Source organism: Aedes aegypti, chromosome 3, assembly GCF_002204515.2.
Source record: "Aedes aegypti strain LVP_AGWG chromosome 3, AaegL5.0 Primary Assembly, whole genome shotgun sequence".
In the NCBI taxonomy this organism is placed as follows: Eukaryota; Metazoa; Arthropoda; class Insecta; order Diptera; family Culicidae; genus Aedes; species Aedes aegypti.
Window position 1 is genome coordinate 293,919,198 of NC_035109.1, and position 20,535 is coordinate 293,939,732.

Sequence of the window (20,535 nt, forward strand, 5' to 3'; positions counted from 1 at the left end):
TTTATCACCTTGATCACCCTTGAAATTCCAATAATTTTGTCCATGAATTTCCATTGTCCCTAGTGATTTCTCATGGTGTGTTTCTTTATTTATCAATAAAGTGATAGTAAAACTATTGCGAGTGCTTTTCCTCGGCCGTCACAATGATGTTCATGGCTGATTCGGCAAATATCGGGTAAGAATTTAAAAAAAAAATCTGAAAATTGCACCAGGAGAACGTGACCACTTCAGTTTGTATGTATTTAACCCTACACACTCCGAAAAAATCATGCGATTTTACGTCATTTGAATGCACATAAAAGAAGCGAGCCAAATGACGTGAAATTGTGTCACACTTTAAATACGATGGTGTCTGATTCGGCAAATGACAATCATAGCGGCATCGTTTTCATGTCCTTCATCATGTAAAATTACATTTTTCTTTCAATACATCTTTCAGAATCCATTTATACGTCATTTCATCACTTACATCATGTGTCATTCAGTCGTAATGTGAATTACGTCCGGTTTTATTTTCATTATTTTTAAGAGTGTAGATTTGTTATATTTTTTAAAATTGTTGATCCCTGAGTCGGGACACAGCATGTTAATGCATGTACGGAAATCTTAAGTCCGTTAATTTTCGATAATCTATCTATCTATCTATCTATCTGTCTATCTATTTATCTATCTATATAAATAAAAATGGAGTGGTGTTTGTATGTCACAAAATGGCTTGATAACGGATGACTCGATTGACGTAAGTTTTTCACAGTTGCACTCGACAAGGGATGCGACGTGATCGTGCGAGGAAAAAGTTTGAGGAAGTCGGGAGAAGACAAATGTATCATTTTGTATGGGCGATTACATGACGGTTTACAACAGCCTACTTGATAGCAAGACGAAGTTTGCCGGGACTACTAGTGGTTAATCAATATTGATTAAAGCACAAACAAGATTATTTCACATCAATAAACTTTCCTTTCGTAGACCATCAAATTTATTTGGTAATTCAAACCAATGCATGTTTTCATCAGCACTACGAAGAAATTCTCAATTATTTTTTTTTTAAGTTTTTACAATCTTCGTATAATGTTAGTACTAGCTTTTGACCAAAAAATCTCACCAAACTTTGCCATTTAGGTTTCTCTTACTAACTGAGTGCTCTTGCGTCTTGGCATCCAAAGAACCTCGGAATAACCTGATCTTTCGAAAATTGTCTACTCCACAGATGGAATCGATAGGATGACCACCAGCACCCCCGCCCAAGCGGCTGCCACCCTGCCAGGAGCTGGAGGAAAGCATACCGTCTCTTCGGCGCCCACTTCTCCGGCCAAAGCAGGCACCAACCTTACCACCAGCACCAGTTTCAGCGAACGGAACAAACGTTTCGAAATGGCCAACACCAACCGATTGGTACGTAATCTCTTTCTAGATGTATCCTTCTATAAAACCCTTAATGAACCTTTTGGTGTGCTGAAAGTGCTTACCTTGGCTTTGGTGTTAACACTACAAATTCATGTTCTCACACCACACGCTTCGGATTCCTAAAAAGGGAATCCGCCACACCAGATATTAAACGTCTCGATACAGAACCCAACAACCGCATGACACCCTTCTATCTCTGTTACTAATATCTCGGTATTCCCTTCTCCTGTGTGTCCCGTTCGTGGCAAATCCGTTGTCTCTTTCGTCTCTCATCTTCAGAACAAATCCTTCCTAAAGCCCCCCGCAGCAACCGACTACGGCTTGAATGGCACTAAGCACCACTCCGAATCGACCCCGGTTTCGCCGGCGCTGTCATCCGCTTCGCAATCCCTCAGCGCGGCCACCCTCAGCGGAAGCTCCCCGTACGACGTCAACCGAACCCAGGACAAGAAACCACGGAACATCTTCGGAACCCTGCGCAACAAGCTGTCACTCTCGAAAAAGTCCAAATCCCTGGAGAACTCCCAGTACAGTCCGACGCACGTAGGCCAGATCCATAGCGCCTCGTCGACGCTCAGCCGCGGTTCCTCGATGGATCAGCGTAAGAGTCCTTGTTTTTTTTCTATCATTCCTTCGATGTTAATTCAATCTCTAGATGTGAGAGAAGGCTAACGTATTGAGAGATGATCGGATGGAGTTGCCAAAAGCACAGCATGTCCTCAATACGTAGTCTTCGACAATCAATCTACTTGGAGTTCTCCTTCTGATGTTCCCCGGTTTCAACAGGATCCATCTTCAAGAGCCTCTCGCGGAAGTCTTCCATTTCCGAGTCGTCGGCCGTGTCGGGAATCTCGAATGCCAGTGGGCGGACCTTCGTCCACGAGGAGTCCACGCTGCTGCTAGAAACGTTGGAGAACAACATCCTGCGGCATTACCTGGTGCCAATCGAGGTCGCCCTGCGGCAGAAGGCTTGGAAGCGCAAGGGCGTCAAGCTGCACATCTATAACGATCACACTTTCATCGCTAAGCATATTAAGGGGTGAGTATCATATGAGAAGTTACCTTATACCATTATGGTATAGGCTAACGCGTAGCGTCACATCATTGCCGGTTGTATTATAGTGCTCCAAATTCGTCAGTCTTGGGCGATATTTCTCCAGTTGCCCCGAACGATAGTAATATGGAGAAAAAAAAACAATTGAAATGCAAGTTTGAATGTCTCGATGTAGGAATACATTTTTGTTTTATTTTCCCTCAATTGCAGCGGAGTCCTATGCCACGTGTGTAACCGCAGCATCCTGCGCCGTCCCGGAAAACAGGGCTACGAATGCCGCGACTGTCTCATCCAGTGCCACAAACCATGCCACGTGCGAACCCCTCAGGCCTGCCCGAATCCGAAAATTCTTTCGGTTCAGCTGTAAGTATCTTTCGTTCATCAAAATTGCTTGATTTTTTCTTTCAATATTTCAACCTTAATTCTCTCTTTTGTTCGATTCCTGTTCCGGTTTTGGTTTTTCGGTTTTCCGTATTCCCCAAAGAGCGACATTACCCGTGCTTATCGAGTAGAGATCCCCACTTGTTTTCATTACAAAACCAAAACTTACATTAGCCTTAGTCGAAGAAATTAAAAAACAAAACAAGTCCCCAAGTAAGTTCCCCAAAAGCTTTTGAGAAAACAAACAGAGTTGTGCTTCTGATTTTGCGTTCAATTATTCTTTGTCACAATTATCATGCATGCTCAATCCACAGACAACCAGACGTAACACTCTTATTCACTCTTCATCACCAACTTTTCGATTGATTAAAAAGTATGGCGCAGCGCACACATCGATTTTGTTCACATTACACGTTCAAGCGAAAAAAGATCATAATACAAAACGTTGAAAGGACGACATGTTGGCATTCAAAAGGTCGAAAAGAAAAAAAACATCGAAGACAATTTTTCATCTTTGAAAAAAGATCTCCGACCTTTTGTCCCTTTTTAGTTTTCTCTTTGATCTTTTGTCCCTTCGACCTTTTGCCATTTCGACATTTTAACTTTTGACATTTTGATTTTGAGATTATTATTTCGACCACGAAATGTCTGAAGTGTTACGTCTGTTCGTTTGTGCTAAATCCTTTATCCGATCCTTTCCTGAGTTTGTTATGGACCTAACCTAGAAAAGTGTGCAGTGTATTAACCAAATGTTGGGTGTTTTGACCAGCGCCGCCGCCATCTTTTCGAATCCAACATGTTCTACACTCAGGAAAATGGACTATCGAAAGACATAAGAACCCCTTATGAAAATTCGCCTCAAGGGTTGAAATTCATAAACTTGCCTTATGAAACCAAAATTTTAAAACAAAAAATGTTCTCGCGGCAACCTGGAATCGAACCAAGAGAACCTTGCGATCGATAGGCCCCTGCGTATACCACGCTCCTATCGACGCCTTGATGTGGAGTGATGCTGGAACGGTACATAAAGCGTTCGCATTGCAATAATCGTTCTACAGTGACTCAATCTCATTTTCGTCCGGGGCACTGTTTCATATCAAGTTGGTATAAATCTATTAAATGGTGCATGGACTTCGATATAGTTTATCAATATTGAAGGCTATAGATGTCATCTATTGTTTGGCAATGACAAACTGTATTCATTTGCTTGAATCTTTGGAATAATGTAAAAGTATTGAGAATGTGTGTATAATTGACTCAATTCCATATTCGTACACCTAACAAAAATGAAATATACAGCATTCAAAACTAATGTTTAATGGACTAGATGATTACTCACGCTCTTCGTTGTGTTGTTCAGATGCAGTAGAATACATTTGGAAAATTTAAAAGCGGACATATTTGAAACTTAAGTAAATTTAAGAAAAATATCAGTTTTCCCATGTTTTTTTGCTAAAATATTCGGTAAGTCGAACAATAAATTGCATTTTTTTCAACATCACTTCCTTAAGAATGATAAATGCGAATATTGCACAAGTTTCAAAAAATTATAATCAGTTTGAGAGTAGCTAGGAGTGGATATCGACAACTTATACTTTTGAATCTTAAGTAGTATAACCTTTATAACAAATCCAAAACCAAAAATTTTAGTCAATTTCTTTATGTTTGCCTCCTAAATGTATATACATAATCCATAGTTAATGTTCCTATCAAAACATTGCGTAATTATCATTTTTAATTTACATTTTACTACCAAACGTGATTATAGAGATTTAAAGAACAAATATTATTGCCATAACCGCAACACAAACGTTTTTTAAAATGATGAAAACAACAGGATATATTCTATCAAATAGTATATCAATGCTCTCTGCTCATTCAAGTTATTTTGTATTTTTCTTCTTCTTCTTCTTCTTCTTCTTCTATTTTTTCTTATAAAATCAATAAATTGCAAAATAGGGTGCTATTTTGAATATAATTTGAATATTATTTCAAAGATAATTGAATATTACGATGACATCAATTATGTGGAGGTATGTACAGCGAGGTTTAGGATACTTTATTGTAAAACGAAGTTCGTAGTTCAAATTATTTTTACAGACAAATTCAAAATTAACATTTACCTGTTGTTTAGAATGAAAATTAGGTTTACATTGATTAAAAATATTATTTTAGAAGAGTTTTGAACTTATGGCACAACAATTTTCTGAACTCAAAAGGGTTTTATCCCTTTATGATTTCTGTAAACTATATATATTTCAACTAAATTTCTATCAGAGCTTACGAGTATAATCTATAGATTGGATTCAATGACAAAAATAAACGTTATTGTTCGAATTATAGGATTTAATAGCAAAAATCATTGGAAAACTGGCATTTCTCATAACTTTACCTAAATTTCATATATGTCCAATAATAAATTGTCCACATGTATTTCACTACATCTGAACATCATAATAAAGCATTTCAGCAATCAAATAGAGGTTCTAAATTTAGTTTTGAACGGTGTGCGTATGAATTTTAGTAGGTGTACGAATATGGAATTGGGTGAATTTTAGACATCAATTCAATACTTTTCTATTAATCCAAAGATGAATGTAAATGGAAACATTTTGTTATTTGCAAACAATAGATGACACCTGTTTCCTTCAATGTGGATAAAGTATTTGTAGCTCAATACTTCATTTAATAGTTTTTTACTAACTTGATGTGGAAACAGTATCCTGAGTTCTGTTTGATCTTTCGACCTTGACGCTTGCTTTTGTCGGAGCGAGCGACGAGGGCAGGATCAAACATGTCGCGCGTCGGTCTAGTAAGTGAAAAAGTGGCGTGATCGGGGAGTTCGGTTGGAGTAAGTGAAAAAGTGCTGCGATCGGTTCGTTCTTTTTGATCTTTCGACGACCTTGACGCTTGCTCCTGGGCAGTGCGTCAAGAAAGCCCGAGCTGTCGTCCGTGTTTTTTTTCGGGTCGCGTGCCTATTTTTTTTTTTTTCTGAGTGCTAGCCGAGCAAACGAGTGAAGCTGAAAGTGGATTGTGGCTGCTCAGTCAAGGATAACGGGTGAGCTCGTTTCATGCTACTATTTCTAATCTATAAAATATGTATGACTGCACATTTAATCGTTACAATGGTGGGATGTAAATATGATGTTTCAACAAACTATGGATGGTTCGTCACTGTGAGTGTCGACACAAACTCTGATTCATGATTTATTTATGTTTAACATTTTTTTTTTCAGAACACCCCTTATATACCTTTATTTTTGTAATTAAAAAAACTTTGAATGGTTCGACACTACAAGTGTAGACTTGCGAAAGGTTCACTTTATTCAACAAACTTTGGATGGTTCGCCACTGTAAGTGTCGGCATAAGAATAAGAGTGTTCTATGATGTCCCAACCAATTGAGTCTTTTGTTTCTTTTCAAATAAGTAAAATATAATAACACATGCTTTCGTACTGACAGCTGTAGGAATGTTACATTTAGGTATTTGTTCAACAAACTTTGAATGGTTCGTCACCTCAAGTGTCGGCATAACTTTCCTCTACATAGAAATTATATGAACAATTATATTTACGTATAAGCATGTATATATCTCACAAAATAATTGTTTATCATGGTCTAATCGCTTATCAAAGTGAATCCTTTGACCCAACGATCCTCCCCATTAACAAACATCCCTCCCAGTAACCTTTGTGGAGATGCAGAGGCAAACACGGTCTCCAAATAGCAAAGGTTACACACTAACATTCCTTCCCTCAATCCCACCTGACTGCAAGGACGTGGCCGGCGCCGTTATTGACCTTGTATAAATAGAGGCACTGAATTATGCACACTGAAGAAGATTATGGCCAATCCCAGCTGAACTTCTAGTTGATTCTTTGTGCATTTTCACTGACTTCGGTCAATCACGGAATAGCAACCATTGATATGTGTAGTCAGTCTAAGCTAAGCTAAGCTAAGCTAACTTGATGTGGAAACAGTATCCTGTACGAATATGAAATTGGGCCACTGTACCTTTCATAAGGCAAAATGTATGAATTTCGATAGTTCAGTTCGCTGCGTGAAGCAACCGTTGGATACTCAAATGCTACTGTCAAATCCAATAGGTGGGATAGGGCAGAGGGATGACATCAAAGTTTTTCAATATGGTATTTGACAGGTCTTGTTGTGCCTTCTTATCGGGAGCATAAATTTATACTCCATTTGCAATTCTCACGCACACTCATATATTTGTTGAATGTTTACCTTCCGTATGAGTGAAAATGGGACAAAATGCGCCAACAAGACAAAAACTGCGCAAAGCGTGTATGTGAGAATATGCATTGCAAGTCTTCGGTTTTCTTATAAGTGGTTTTATCCGCGTTTGCAATGGCATTTAGCCATCGATCCCTCGCATCGGTATATGTTGGAAACATATTATGCGAAATGTTATCATCGTGATAATTGTTCTTCTGATTATGAAAATCGACACCGCAAGAAGGAAAACAACACTTCATTGTGCTTTTCACGATAATAGAAATGAAACTTACTTTGGAATGGAAATAATAACGAACAATATACGTAGATTTTGTGTGCCTAGGTTCGTTTTCCCACATTCACACCAGCTGCATTGCTTATAGCGTAATAGTATTGGTGAGCACTGCTTGCGTTCGATAAGAGGCAACAAAATATGGCCATCATGCCGGCCCCCTGGGATAGGGGTTGCCATATACGTGGTTGTGAACACAAATTTAGATAATCGTGCTCCAACACAAAGGGATGATAGTTTCAAATTTAGGTTATGATGAATCTGAGCCACACTTCATATCTTTCAAAGCGCATCGCAGAAGAACTAACAAACTGATTAGGCTAAAAATTAGATTGATTGATAATTATCGGCAATTGATTAAAATAGCAGCCTGAAAAGTTCTTTGATTCTTTAGATTTTTAGGCAGAACCCTTCATTTACGTAATACAGTCAACTCTCCATAACTCGATATATTGAAGGGACCGAGTTAGGAAGGTATCGAGTTATTGAACAAAAAATCAGTGCAACTGCGATCTAAGGGACCATCGATGTAGCCATCAAAAGCAACTTTTAATATGATTCTCTAACTCGATATCGAGATATAAATCATCGTGTTTGGGAGAGTTGACTGTATTACGTTAATGGAATTTTTATAACAGGCTGTGCAGAATTAGTTTACCACAGACTTATGAATATTTTATATGTAAGTTCGGAATGTTGATGCTGGCACATTTTTCACAAAACTTTTTCTAGAAGAGAATTTAATGGGGTATGGATAAGGTTGTTACTTTTCAATGTTTGCAATACTGTTGTGATATCTTTCAAACCATAAAAATCCGTCGGATTGTTAGGCGGAGTTGATTTTCTCATAGGCAGATGCGAAGTCCATTGATTGCCTTCATTTAAAAAACATAATCACTGTATAATTCCGTTGTTTTAACTATTCTTAATAAAAAATACAATCTATCTGATTTGACGGTTTAGAACAAAATCTTTGAAAAAAAAATTCGTTGCTAGAAAAACTTTTTTTAATATGCCCAATTTGCACTGTATGGACGACTTTTAGCAAACTTAATTTTTTTGCCTAAGAATGATCAAAATGCGAAATGGTCGTTATTTTAATCGGTTTTATAATTTTGAATCATTGTTTTTTTTTCAGTATAGAAAATGTTTTTTTTTTATTTTTTCAATATTTTTTTCTAAAACTTCAGGTAATTTCACGACAGTCCCCCACACAACACTTTTTTGTAGGTCTTACCGTTTTCGGGTTATACGGGTTTATAAAAAAAGTAAAAAAAAAAAACTATGATCCTTTCCAAATTTCAGTCTAGATCAATTTTGAAACAACAAAGTATGTAAAGTATCTTAGTTTCACATAGTCTTCACACCCAGAAAGTTACATTGAATTCTGAAGGGGTGCTGCCAATCCCTTTGTCGAGTTGGCGTGAAATCCTTCCTATGCTAAACGAAGGGAATATCTTAAGGGTAACTATGTGTAACCTTCGTGATGATCCAAGATATGCGATCTTGAACTCATGAACTTCTTGAAGTACAGTCATCGAGTCAAGGAACATCGACTCATGGAAATTTCACTATACTATAAGTATTCAGATTTACGAAGGTGACCACTGAGTGATCATCGGGAGCTTTACCATTGACAATTATACTCACGCCGGAGCAGACAACTGTGTTCAATCTCATTTGAATATAAAACATCAGATCTACACGGCCAAATCTAGGAGCCCAAATAGCCTTAGCGATACACGCGCAGCTATTCAGCAAACTTTTCTGCTAGGAAATGTTTCCGAATTCCTAGGACACAGAGTACCTTCCTGAGGCAACGATATACAAATGCAAAAATGGTCATTTGACAAGGAAAACTTTCCATTAATAGTAGTGGAACTGTCCCTAAGCAGGTCCTGCGTAGTTGGGACGTGAAGCCACAAAAAAGAAGAAAGAATATCTACACGCGTAACCAGTGACCTTTCTGATGGTAATGATTAAGTTTACACCCAAACTGAACTAACTGAATGTGTCCTATCATTCGAGTTCTACGTTTTTTCGGGGTTATCCGAAAACTTCTTCAAGTTAAAAAATTCGAATTTTCAGGCGTTGCCAGAGATCTCTCGGAGGTTTGCGAAAAAGTTTTATACTGAAGCAGACTCAAACAGTGTCCCGGCCATTTGGCCGAATGACGTTTGGCCGAAAGCCATTTGGACGAATGGGTAAAAAAACAATCAAATTTTTTCAACGCTGATGTGTAGGATTCATAAGTGTGGTCCAATAACTGATCTGCCGGTTAACTTGTCGATCTTTATGATGTGACAGGACGTCATGTTTGTAGCTATATAAGTGCTGGAACTATCCGTTCATTCAAGATGAAATTGGTCACTCGTGTCAAGACTCTGAGCTCACGGTTGGTTCGTCTCTAGGCTACCAATGGTGTTCAAGAATTTGAAATGTTTTTGATAATTGAGTCCTAAAATTGTGGCAACTACTTTAGCAGTTTTTCCCGCTCAAATAACGGCTACATCATGTTTAACCTTTAATTTAAAAATTGGGTCCATAAATGAACCTTGACACTTGTGATCATGCTTGACGTTCGCTTAGTCGACAAAAACACCACAGGGGTTTTAGTTTTAACACTGGGGTTGTTCCTATATCTGACATTTTGGAAGGGACACGGAAAACAAAATACACTCACAATTTGAGTTTAAGCCAAGGGGTGTGACAAAATCTAGACAACATAAAAAAAAAGTTTTATTTTTGCACTTAAACTAACGGAAAACATTCGAAAATTGAGTAAACATGTGTTCTTGGCCTAAACTTAAGCGTTTGGCACTTAATTTGGGACAGGGCTATAGGACCCTATTTCATAAGAATTTTTTTCTATTTTTAAACATAGGCTATTCTTTCAACTTGTACTGGTTTCGTTACTATTGGCAATAATTTAGCTCATATTTTACTTTAACTTTACCTTCTTTAAATCATCGGAAGAATAAAGAACAGTTATACTCAGTGCCGCGGAAAGTAGGTAGAACAGGTAGGACCTGTACTACGCACAGAAACACCTGGGTAGGATAGTCAAAGGATTGTCCCACCCACGATCCAACAAAAAAAAAACAGTGCAAAGAAAATAAACTACACAAATTCACAGAATGTTTGCTGGTCATTCATTAGTTACCTCAAAATATATGAGGAAATTAGAACAACCTCACTGGTTGTAAAGACAAGCTTTTTGGCCTATTTTGTTTAATAAAATTGTCATAAAAAGAATATAAATATAAAAGATATGCATATTTTACAATAGGAATGATTACAAAACTTGATTCAATGAATGATACAAACGACAGGATTGATAGTAGGTTTATTTACAGAGACTTGGTCTCTATTTCAATGCAAGTTTCTAAAAAGTTTATATTTTTAATTTTGTTAGCCAAAATGGTCTTTAAAATCTTTTTTTTTTTTTCTTATTCTGCTTGCATTGGATCTTGATGCGAAATTGTACAGGCTCCAAATAAACTTCAGAGAATATAATAAGTTCAAGATGCTCTTCAAGTAAGTCGTCTCAAATTCTCGGAGGAAATGCTTCAGGAATTATCATAGTGATCATAGTAGTTTTATTTGAAATACTTTCTCCTACAGGGTTCTCTTCATAAAATCTTTGAAAACTCTAAAGCTACTACTTTCATTTAAAATTTGTTTTCCAAACTATCCTAGAATTTCTTCCAGATATTTTTCACTAATCCTTAAACCAAATTCTCTGGTTGGAGATCTTCAAAAAACTTCTACAAATTTTCTTCCGAGGAAATTCACAAAGGTTTATTCCAGGATTGTTTAGAAAAAAAATAGCTTAAGAGTTTTTTACAAGAAACCCTGCAAGAATTTCTTCAAATGTTCATGTGGGTTCCATGAAGAATCCGTCCACGTTTCCTCTCAGAGATCCAAAATTCCTTGAGGGGTTCTTCGCACAAATCTATTTTTCAAGGGATTTTTCCAGCATTTAATCTCCTGCAGTTTTACCAAACATTTTTAAAAAAGTATCTCAAAATCCCATGTAATCTTTAAAAGTTTATTAAAGGGATTACACCAGTTTATACTACATATTTTTTTACAGTAAATCCTCCGATCATTCCTACACAAATTTCTAAAGAGATTTTTCCAATGTTTTTCGATAAATTTCTTTACAAACTCTGCGGAATACAATCCCGAGATTCGATTGATTTTTTTGGTTATCTATGCAAATTATCTAGGATTTTTTTTTAAACTTCCACAAAAGGGCAACTTTAAAACTTACTCTAGTTTCATCGAAGGGTACTCTAGGATTTTCTTTAAAAATACCTCTTGGATTTATGTTTAAAAAAAGAAATCTTGGCATTTCCCTGGAGACATTCCTGGGAGATTTCGGATTTTCTTTTTACTTAAGACTTATTTGAGAAAATTTCAAAAAACTATCAGAGGAATCTCTGTAGAATTCTAAGAAGGAATCTCTGGATCAATTACTGAAGGTATCTTTAGAGAAATCCCTAGTTGAAATCTCATATAAATCCTAATAGACAATTTAAAAAAAAAATGCCTAGAACTTTCTGGAGAAATTATAGATTCAATTTTAGAGGACGTTTTGGCCGGGAGCCTTGAAGGATGTCCCAGGGAATTCAGATGGTTTCTGGAACAATCTTTGAAGTAATTCCATTTCTGTGACTTTTCTTGGGAAAATTCAGGTTGCAAATAGAAGAAAAAATCCAGGGTTAAAATTGTTCTTTGCTTCACTGTGCACAAAATATTTGGCAACCTTTGTCCTACCCATGGTTTCGAACGTGGCCGCGCCTCTGGTTGTACTGATATAACAATTCCTTGCATTACACTAGCTTAAATTTTTATAAGAGATTTTTCCTTCTTTTGATCGTAGGCTTTAATATTTTGCATAGTGAATGGAAATAAGGCTTATTATACATTCATAGTCTTATTTAAAATTAAACCGGACGAATCGGTGATCACTTACGTTATAGACAGTGACAGAAAGTGATAGAAAATTGATGATTATCAATTTGTTACTAGTGGCTTTTCGTACTCATGTTGCGTTCACTAGAGCAGCGTGCTCGATTTGGCGCAAAGGGTCATCTACACCTAATACCTTCATGGTCGTTGGGGGACCACTTAGCGTCCATGTACGAACTTCAAATTTTTACCTGAGTTTTTTCTTACCAAAACGAGCACTTTATAATGACGAACTCAACATTTCGCATTTTCGAAAAATATGGGACGGCCTAGTGTGTACTTATTCACACCTAGCCTGTTCGCGAATCTGACTTGTTTGATATGCGTTAGTATACATTCGTAAGCTGCTTCGTGATGCGAACTTTTCCACCACTGGTTATATAAGCTAACTGTTTCTCCTTTGTAAAAAAAGAAGTCAAACTTGTGGTTGCTAGAAATAATAAATTTAATTAGTACTATTAGTAGGATTGAAGCAAACGATGCAACAGAAAGACGAATAAGTCGTAAACCGTTTTAGTAACTGCCAAAAGCTGACTACGAACGCAATGCGAAAACCTATGCTGTCAGCTATTAATGCTAGCAGAGAAGTGAATATTTGCTTACATCTATCTATCTATATAAATAAAAATGGAATGGTGTTTGTATGTCACGAAATGACTTACGAACGGGTCAGCGGATCTGAATGATTCTTTCTCCGTTTTGTTTAGCACGGGTTCCGACGTGTTTGTGTGTATAAACATCCTAGGTGATTCACCGGGAAAGTCGAAAAAAACGAGAATGCACGGAACTGTCATTTTGTATGGGACGATTCATAGCGTTTTTCAACAGCCTACTTGATGGCAAGACGAAGTTTGCCGGGACCACTAGTTTAGAACTGAGAGAGACTCGCGAAGAGGAAAAATATCAAAGTCATATGCAGCCCAGATTCCACTGTCACGAAACGTCAAATGCAGCCCAGCGATTTTATGGCTGCAAACGTCAAAAGTATTGTATTCAAAATAAAATGTGAGTGAAAACCTCAGTCAGCAGACCTGTTTTTTTCCAAAGTTGCTGATTATTTTTTGCTGAGAGGCTTGAACGGCTTGCGCATGGTTGGTATAAACACAAAGTGGAATAAGAAAAAACTCAGCAATCACAGAAAAAAAGACCGTCTTCGCGAGTCTCGTCTCAGGTTTAGAATATTCTTCTTTCAGCGTTGAGTTTTACTTGAACGAAAACTAAAGAGCTGTGTATCAATTATGATTTATGCTTCTTTAAAAATTAACCGTTCTTTGAAATTCAGCTTTGAGATTCGTTACAAATGCATGCAAACGGCATTCGGCCAAATGGGTCTTTCGGCCAAATGGCGTTCGGCCAAATGGCAATCAGCCAAATGACCCGGAAGCGATTCAAACAAACATAATTTATCCAGTTTTGAGTAAAACGGTTCGTTGAATACCAGACTCTGGATCAATGAACGGTGGTAGGTCATTTGGCATAAAGCTGTTTTGCATAAAGTCGTTTGGTATAATGTTCGTTTGACATAATGGTCATTTGGCATAATAGTCATTTGGCATAATAAGTCTGAAACCAAGAATTTCTTAAGATTATATTCATGTTTACGTTTCTATTGCATCACTCTGACGACATCAGGCTTGAGTCAATTGATATAAAAATGTCACTTTATTTTACAATCATATGCTTTTGAATAAACTAAAATATACCGGGTACCCCCGTTGGTTTGACCACATTTAATCTGTACATTTTTTAATCTGTACCCCGCTAATTTGCACATCGTTCAGATTAAAAATGGTTCAAACGTCATTTAGCTCATGGAACGGAGTGAAGTGAGATGGAACGCTGTGGAACGGAACGCAGAATCAAAACAAAACAGCAAAAGAGGTAACCAGAAACACGTTTCTAGAGTGACTAGATGTTCAAATTAAAAATGAACCCCGATGGTTTGCATGAGGTACCGTTCAAATTAGCGGGGGTGCACGGTACTAGGAAAGTTATTGCCAATAGTATTTTATTATTCATCCATAAATTACCATTCTTTCAAATTCAAAAGAAGAATTAATCTTTTGAGCAGCGCTATTGGAATAAATTTTTGCACTAAAGATTTTTATATATTTTGCACAAATTTACCCTACTTTTAAACATTGGATGTTCTTTCTAAATATGATAATTATTTATTTATTTTATTTAGTTGGTGTTACATCAATTAATTTGATAAAACCTCGTTAACGATGTTACGCCAATTTACTCGATCCATGGCTGTGTCCCTCCAACTTCGATTTTGGCCCACGCTCTCCAGATCTTGTTGCACCTGTTCAAGCCACCTCGCTCGCTGTGCTCCCCGCCTTCTTGTGTCAACCGGATCCGACGCGAACACCATCTTTGCAGGATTGTTGTCCGGTAGTCTTGCAACATGCCCTGCCCAGCGCACGCTTCCGGTTTTCGCAACCTTCTGGATACTGGGCTCGCCGTAGAGCCTAGCGAGCTCGTGGTTCATTCTCCGCCGCCACACTTCGTTCTCCTGCACACCGCCAAAGATGGTCCTAAGCACCCTTCGTTCGAACACTCCAAGTGCTAGCAGGTCCTTTTCCAGCATGGTCCATGCTTCATGTCCATAGAGGACCACCGGTCTTATTTAGCGTTTTGTACATGGTACATTTGGTGCGGGGGTGAATCTTTCTCGACCGCAGCTTCTTCTGGAGCCCATAGTAGGCGCGACTTGCACTGATGATGCGTCTCTGTACTACACGACTGACGTTGTTATCAGCCGTTAACAAGGATCCGAGGTAGACAAACTCATCAACCATCTTGAAAGTATCCCCATCTATCGTAACACTGCTTCCTAGCCGGGCGCTGTCGCGCTCGGTTCCGCCTATCAGCATGTACTTAGTTTGTAACGCATTCACCACCTGGCCGACTTTTGTCGCTTCACGTTTCAGGCGGGTGTACAGGTCCTCCACCGTTCAAAATGTTTTACCGACAATATCCATATCATCCGCGAAGCAAACAAATTGGCTGGATCTTGTGAAAGTCGTACCTCGGTTATTGAACCGGGCTCTCAGCATGACACTTTGAACAGCAGGCACGAAAATTCATCACCCTGTCAAACTCCCCGGCGAGATTCGAACGAACTGGAATGTTCGCACGAAATCTTCACGCTATTCTGCACACTGTCCATCGTTGCTCTTATTAGTCTTGTAAGCTTCCCGGGAAAGCTGTACACCTCCATAATTTTCCATCACTCTTTGCGGTCTATGCTATCATCAGTCGCTTCAGAATCGATGAATAGGTGATGCGTTGGGACTTGGTATTCACGGCATTTCTGGATGATTTGCCGTTCAGTGAAGATGTGGTGCGTCGTCGGCGGCCGTTGATGAAACCAGCTTGATAACTCCCCTCTAACTACCAACAGCTCCAATACCATCCTTACCAGCTCCATTTTTGTTCTTGACCTGGTTGATGGCATCCTTAACTTCGCTCAAGGTGTGAACAAATTGGTTTCCTTCATCCGCCGTGCTGACGTAGTCACTTCCTCCGCTGTCGTGACCCTCTGCACCTGTGTTCTCCGTGCAATTCAGGTGTTCGTCGTAGTGCTGCTTCCACCTATCAATAACCTCACGCCCATTCGTCAAGATGCTTCCATCCTTTTCCCTACACATTTCGGCTCGCGGCAAGAAGCTCGGCCCGAAGCCTTTTCGGGATGCGTTAAGCTTCTCGTAGAACTTTCGCGTTTCTTGTGAACGATGCAGCTGCTCCATTTCTTCACTTTCCGTGGAGCTTTTGGCGGGTTTGCTGCTTTCGTTTCCTTTTATATCGCTCCACATTTTGTCGCGTTCCTTGGTGCAGCATTGCAGTCGACGCTGCACCCTTCTCCTCCAAAACCTGACTGCTTTATTCGTCGAACCAATCGTTACATGTCCTTCTTTCCATGTACCCGACGATGCTCTCGGCTGCGTTGTTGATGGCTGCTTTTATGGTGCTCCAGCAGTCCTCAAGATGGGCTTCGGCAAGCTCGCCCTCTTCCGGCAACGCTACCTCGAGATGCTGCGCGTATGCGGCGGAGACATTCGGTTGGGCCACACAGTTCGAACGAAACGTGTAAATTTCTGAGACATATGATGCACATAATTGGAGCGTGGAAAATCATGGATATTTACATGATATGTCATGTAAACTTCAATTATATGTCATGTAACCCATCAGGATTCTGTGTGGTTACATGACATATAACACATTTTTACATTATTTCAGACTAAAATTTACATGACGTCATGTTTACATCGCATAAATGAAGTTTACATGACGTGTAATCTTCATTATTTTTAACTGTGCAGTCGCGCTAGGTTATACCGAGGCGGGTTTGTGATTTGGGGTATTGTTTCGTTCTATCTTTGCCTCAAGAATGAAATATTATTAATAATTGAATGCCTGTTACTGGATTATTTCCTCATAAAAAATGAAAACAATGGTGAATTCAACAAAAACTTAGGGTAAAGTGACCAGACGTCCCGCGTTTCGCGGGACAGCGTAAATTTCAATTTAAAATTACAGCGTCAATTCTATTTGTTTGACTGAAAAAAGCATTTAGATCATGTTTTGGGCCTAAAATGATTGTAGAATACGTATCCAATACGGAAAATGTTTGATTGGGAACGAGATCTGACAGGGCGTCCCGCGTTTTGCGGGACATATATGGTCGATTTAACTTAGGGTAAAATGAGTTATTAGTATAATTAGAATCGTCGGTTACTATGGAGACAGTGTCATATTCCTCCTATGGACCAATGCACGAGTTTACTAATTTGGTCACGTAAATAACACGGCACCGCTTAAACGTCAATGAGTGAATGCGTGAATTGGTCCATTCCATATTCGTACTATTTTGAAACAAACGACAAATGCATGGTTTGCTTGAATTTTTTCATGCTTGTTTATGTTTAACAAAAAAAGGGATTGAAGCATGTGCTTCAATTCTTTGTAATGAAAAGGATAAAAATATGCATATGGATAAGCAAAGATATAATTTTCCTTGATTCCGAATTTCAGCTGCAGCATCAGTTTTTCGTTCTAAAAGTGCATTTTCAGTTCCTAATTTGACATGAACCCATATACTAGAACTTTATTTACATATTTTACATTTTCAGGTTAAAATGGCCAGCCCAGGGCGTTTGAAATGGACAGTTTATTCTAAACTCGAGCATTTAAGAGCGGAGCACAAGTCAAACGAATCATCACTAGAGCTTTTGTTAATTTTACTGTCAGACGTTTAGAAAAAAAAACTACTTTCACAAAACTCGCCTAATGTTATACACAAACACACAATCGCAGCCTCGTTTTTATGACGAGGCAAAGCTTTAGCCATTTCTCTAGAAATCTCTTGAAATCGAAAAAAAAATCGAACCAAAACTATCGGAATACCTTCCAGACATGACAATTCAGTGTAAATAGCGTGAATCAAAACTGTTTAACGAGAATAAAAGCCTTAAATCGGTGATAGGACATAAAATCACGGAACACGTTCTATTTATTGTCATCCATTGATGAACTAGGCGGTTCAGATAAGGAACACACTCTAATCATTTAGAAGGTTGTGAGAAACGTTGTCGTAAGGAACCAAATACTTATTTAACAAACAAAATAACGCCAATCAAAGCAAGCCGAGTTGCCGAGGAAACGGTCCTAAGCATTGCTATGGGCGCAACATTGCTAACATTATTCCGGCCGCTGCGTTCACTTACTACTACATATATTTACTAAAAAAAAGTTACCTTTTACACCATAAAACGTTTTTGCCGGAGTTGTTGAGAAAGTCATAATTGTTAAGGTGCAAGCAAATAACGGACCCGTTGTTAAAGATACAAAAAATGTATAAGTTGAAAGGAGACCATACGCATTACGGAGCAGCATAGGGATTATTATTCGTTAAGAAAAATGGTAGCATATAGGTGAAACAAATGATTTCGAGAACGAAGTGCAATTGGTAAAGTGATTTAATTGAAGTGGTATAGTTTTGTTGACTGGAAGTAGATGGAAAGAAATCCTTTGATTGATGTGATTGATAGTACGTTCGTTGACATAACTATGGTGACAAATCAGTGCTGCAAGTTTCGCTGGAAAATTGTAAACTTAAAATAAAAGTAAAAAAAAAAAAAAAATAATTGTTTTTTTTTTTTTTTAATAACAGTAAACCATAAAATATATTAAACTCATTATTCATTATTATTGTTTTTTTTTTTTTTTTAACTTATTGACATTTTTTTTTTTAATTATTTATATTTTTTTGTGTATGATAAACGTCTTGATTAGTTTTAAAAGTTGTGTCACAGGTGACATGGTTGGTCATAATTCTTCAAGAGTATTACGTCATAAAGGTTGCCTAAGACACACAACAATAAAACATTTTCTGTGACATAAATAATCACAAATATGAAGTTCATCAAATTCCTGCAGGTGAACCTCCATCATGCAAAAGGTGCATCTTCTGTTTTGAGTCGGAGGTTCAGAAAGGAGGGATTGGACGTGGCACTAATACAAGAGCCATGGTATAATAAAGGAAAAATACTTGGAATTGAAACCAATAAGTGTAACTTATTTTATGATGGTAATCAGAGTTCACCCAGAACTGCTGTACTCATTAATAACACTTTGAAATGCTACCCTTTAACTGAATTTATACAACGTGACATTGTTGCGGTCATGGTTGAGGTACCGACCACTAGAGGAATTACAGAGGTTGTAATAGCCTCAGCTTATTTCCCTGGTGACGCTTTAGAGGTTCCTCCTCCTGAGATCGTTTCATTCGTCAATCATTGCAGAAAAATCAATAAGTCGTTCATTATTGGCTGTGATGCTAATGCACATCATACCGTATGGGGTAGTACGGATATTAATAGTCGTGGTGAATATCTTCTGGACTACCTGTGTTCTAGTAACATAGATATATGTAATAAGGGTAATGAACCTACCTTTTCAAATGCAATCAGACAGGAGGTTTTGGATTTGACATTGTGTAATGCTGCAATTTATGATAAAATTTCAAACTGGCACGTGTCAGAAGAAACTTCCCTGTCCGATCATAAGCACATTATGTTTGAGTGGAGCGGAGGTGATTATCCGCGTATTGCTTTTCGAAATCCCAGGAAAACCAACTGGGAACAATATGCACAGTGCTTGAATTCCAACTCATTTACAAAGGATGAAAACATTGATTCTATTCAAAAACTAGAGTCGTTTTCTCAAGAAGTAAAGGGGAAAATTATTCATTCGTTCCATACTAATTGTCCTATGAAGCAATCTTCTTCTAGTAGAGACGTGCCTTGGTGGAACACTAAACTTGAAAGGTTACGAAAACTTTCTCGTAAACTTTTTAATAAAGCGAAACAAACTTCAGACTGGGCTCAATACAGGAGAGCTTTGACTGAATACAACAGGGAAATAAGAAAATCTAAGAGAAGATCTTGGATTCAAACATGTGAAAATATAAGTGCTACTCCTGTAGTCGCAAGACTACAGAAAGCGCTGGCCAAAGATCACACGTTCAAGCTAGGGTCGTTGAAACGAGAGGGCGGAGTTTCTACGAAAACTCCGGATGAAACCTTAAATTTGATTATGGAAACTCATTTTCCTGGGTCAATTTCTTGTGTGGATTCAAACAGCTCTGAACCAATCGAGTATGAAAGGTATTCTGTCGAAGCTTTGTCATCTGATAGAACAGTAATCACTGAAGCAGATCTTGCAGACGAAATATTTACAAATGCAAGAGTGAAACACGCTATAAGATCTTTTCAACCTTACAAATCTGCAGGAGTGGACGGAATATTCCCAGCACTGATTCAAAACGGAGAAGCAGTGCTGATTTCGCCTCTAATTGAGATGTTTAAGGCAAGCTTAAGATTAAACTATGTTCCATCTGATTGGAGAGCAGTGAAGGTTATCTTTATTCCTAAAATAGGAAAACGAGATAAAATGCATCCAAAGTCATATAGACCTATTAGTCTCTCATCAATTTTGTTAAAGACTATGGAAAAAGTGTTGTATGATTACATAAATTCAACATACATGCTCAAGTGTCCATTATCTGACTCGCAGTTTGCTTATCAATCTGGTAAGTCAACAATTACGGCACTTCATACATTGGTAACAAAAGTGGAAAAAACTCTTTCAGTGAAAGAAATAGCACTTTGCTCATTCT

The 20,535-nt window shown here is 38.0% G+C and overlaps 1 protein-coding gene across 11 annotated transcripts in view; it reads left to right on the top strand.

Annotated features, from left to right (window-relative positions):
* Nucleotides 1-18,343, top strand: part of LOC5565521 — a 129,234-nt gene extending 110,891 nt beyond the window's left edge. For 7 of the 11 annotated variants that reach the window (XR_002501857.1, XR_002501859.1, XR_002501858.1 and 4 more), the window contains 6 exons: nt 1,211-1,395; nt 1,687-2,008; nt 2,194-2,446; nt 2,672-2,824; nt 2,946-3,055; nt 17,489-18,343. Coding sequence is in view for 2 of the 11 variants with exons in the window: in XM_021851910.1 (XP_021707602.1) it covers nt 1,211-1,395; nt 1,687-2,008; nt 2,194-2,446; nt 2,672-2,824; nt 17,489-17,516 (941 nt within the window). In the remaining 9 variants the exon portion in view is untranslated. The remainder of the gene's footprint in view (nt 1-1,210; nt 1,396-1,686; nt 2,009-2,193; nt 2,447-2,671; nt 2,825-2,945; nt 3,056-17,488) is intronic. The other 4 variants (XR_002501860.1, XR_002501852.1, XM_021851911.1 and 1 more) reach the window with 3 other exon arrangements.
* The last annotated feature ends 2,192 nt before the right edge of the window (nt 18,344-20,535 follow it).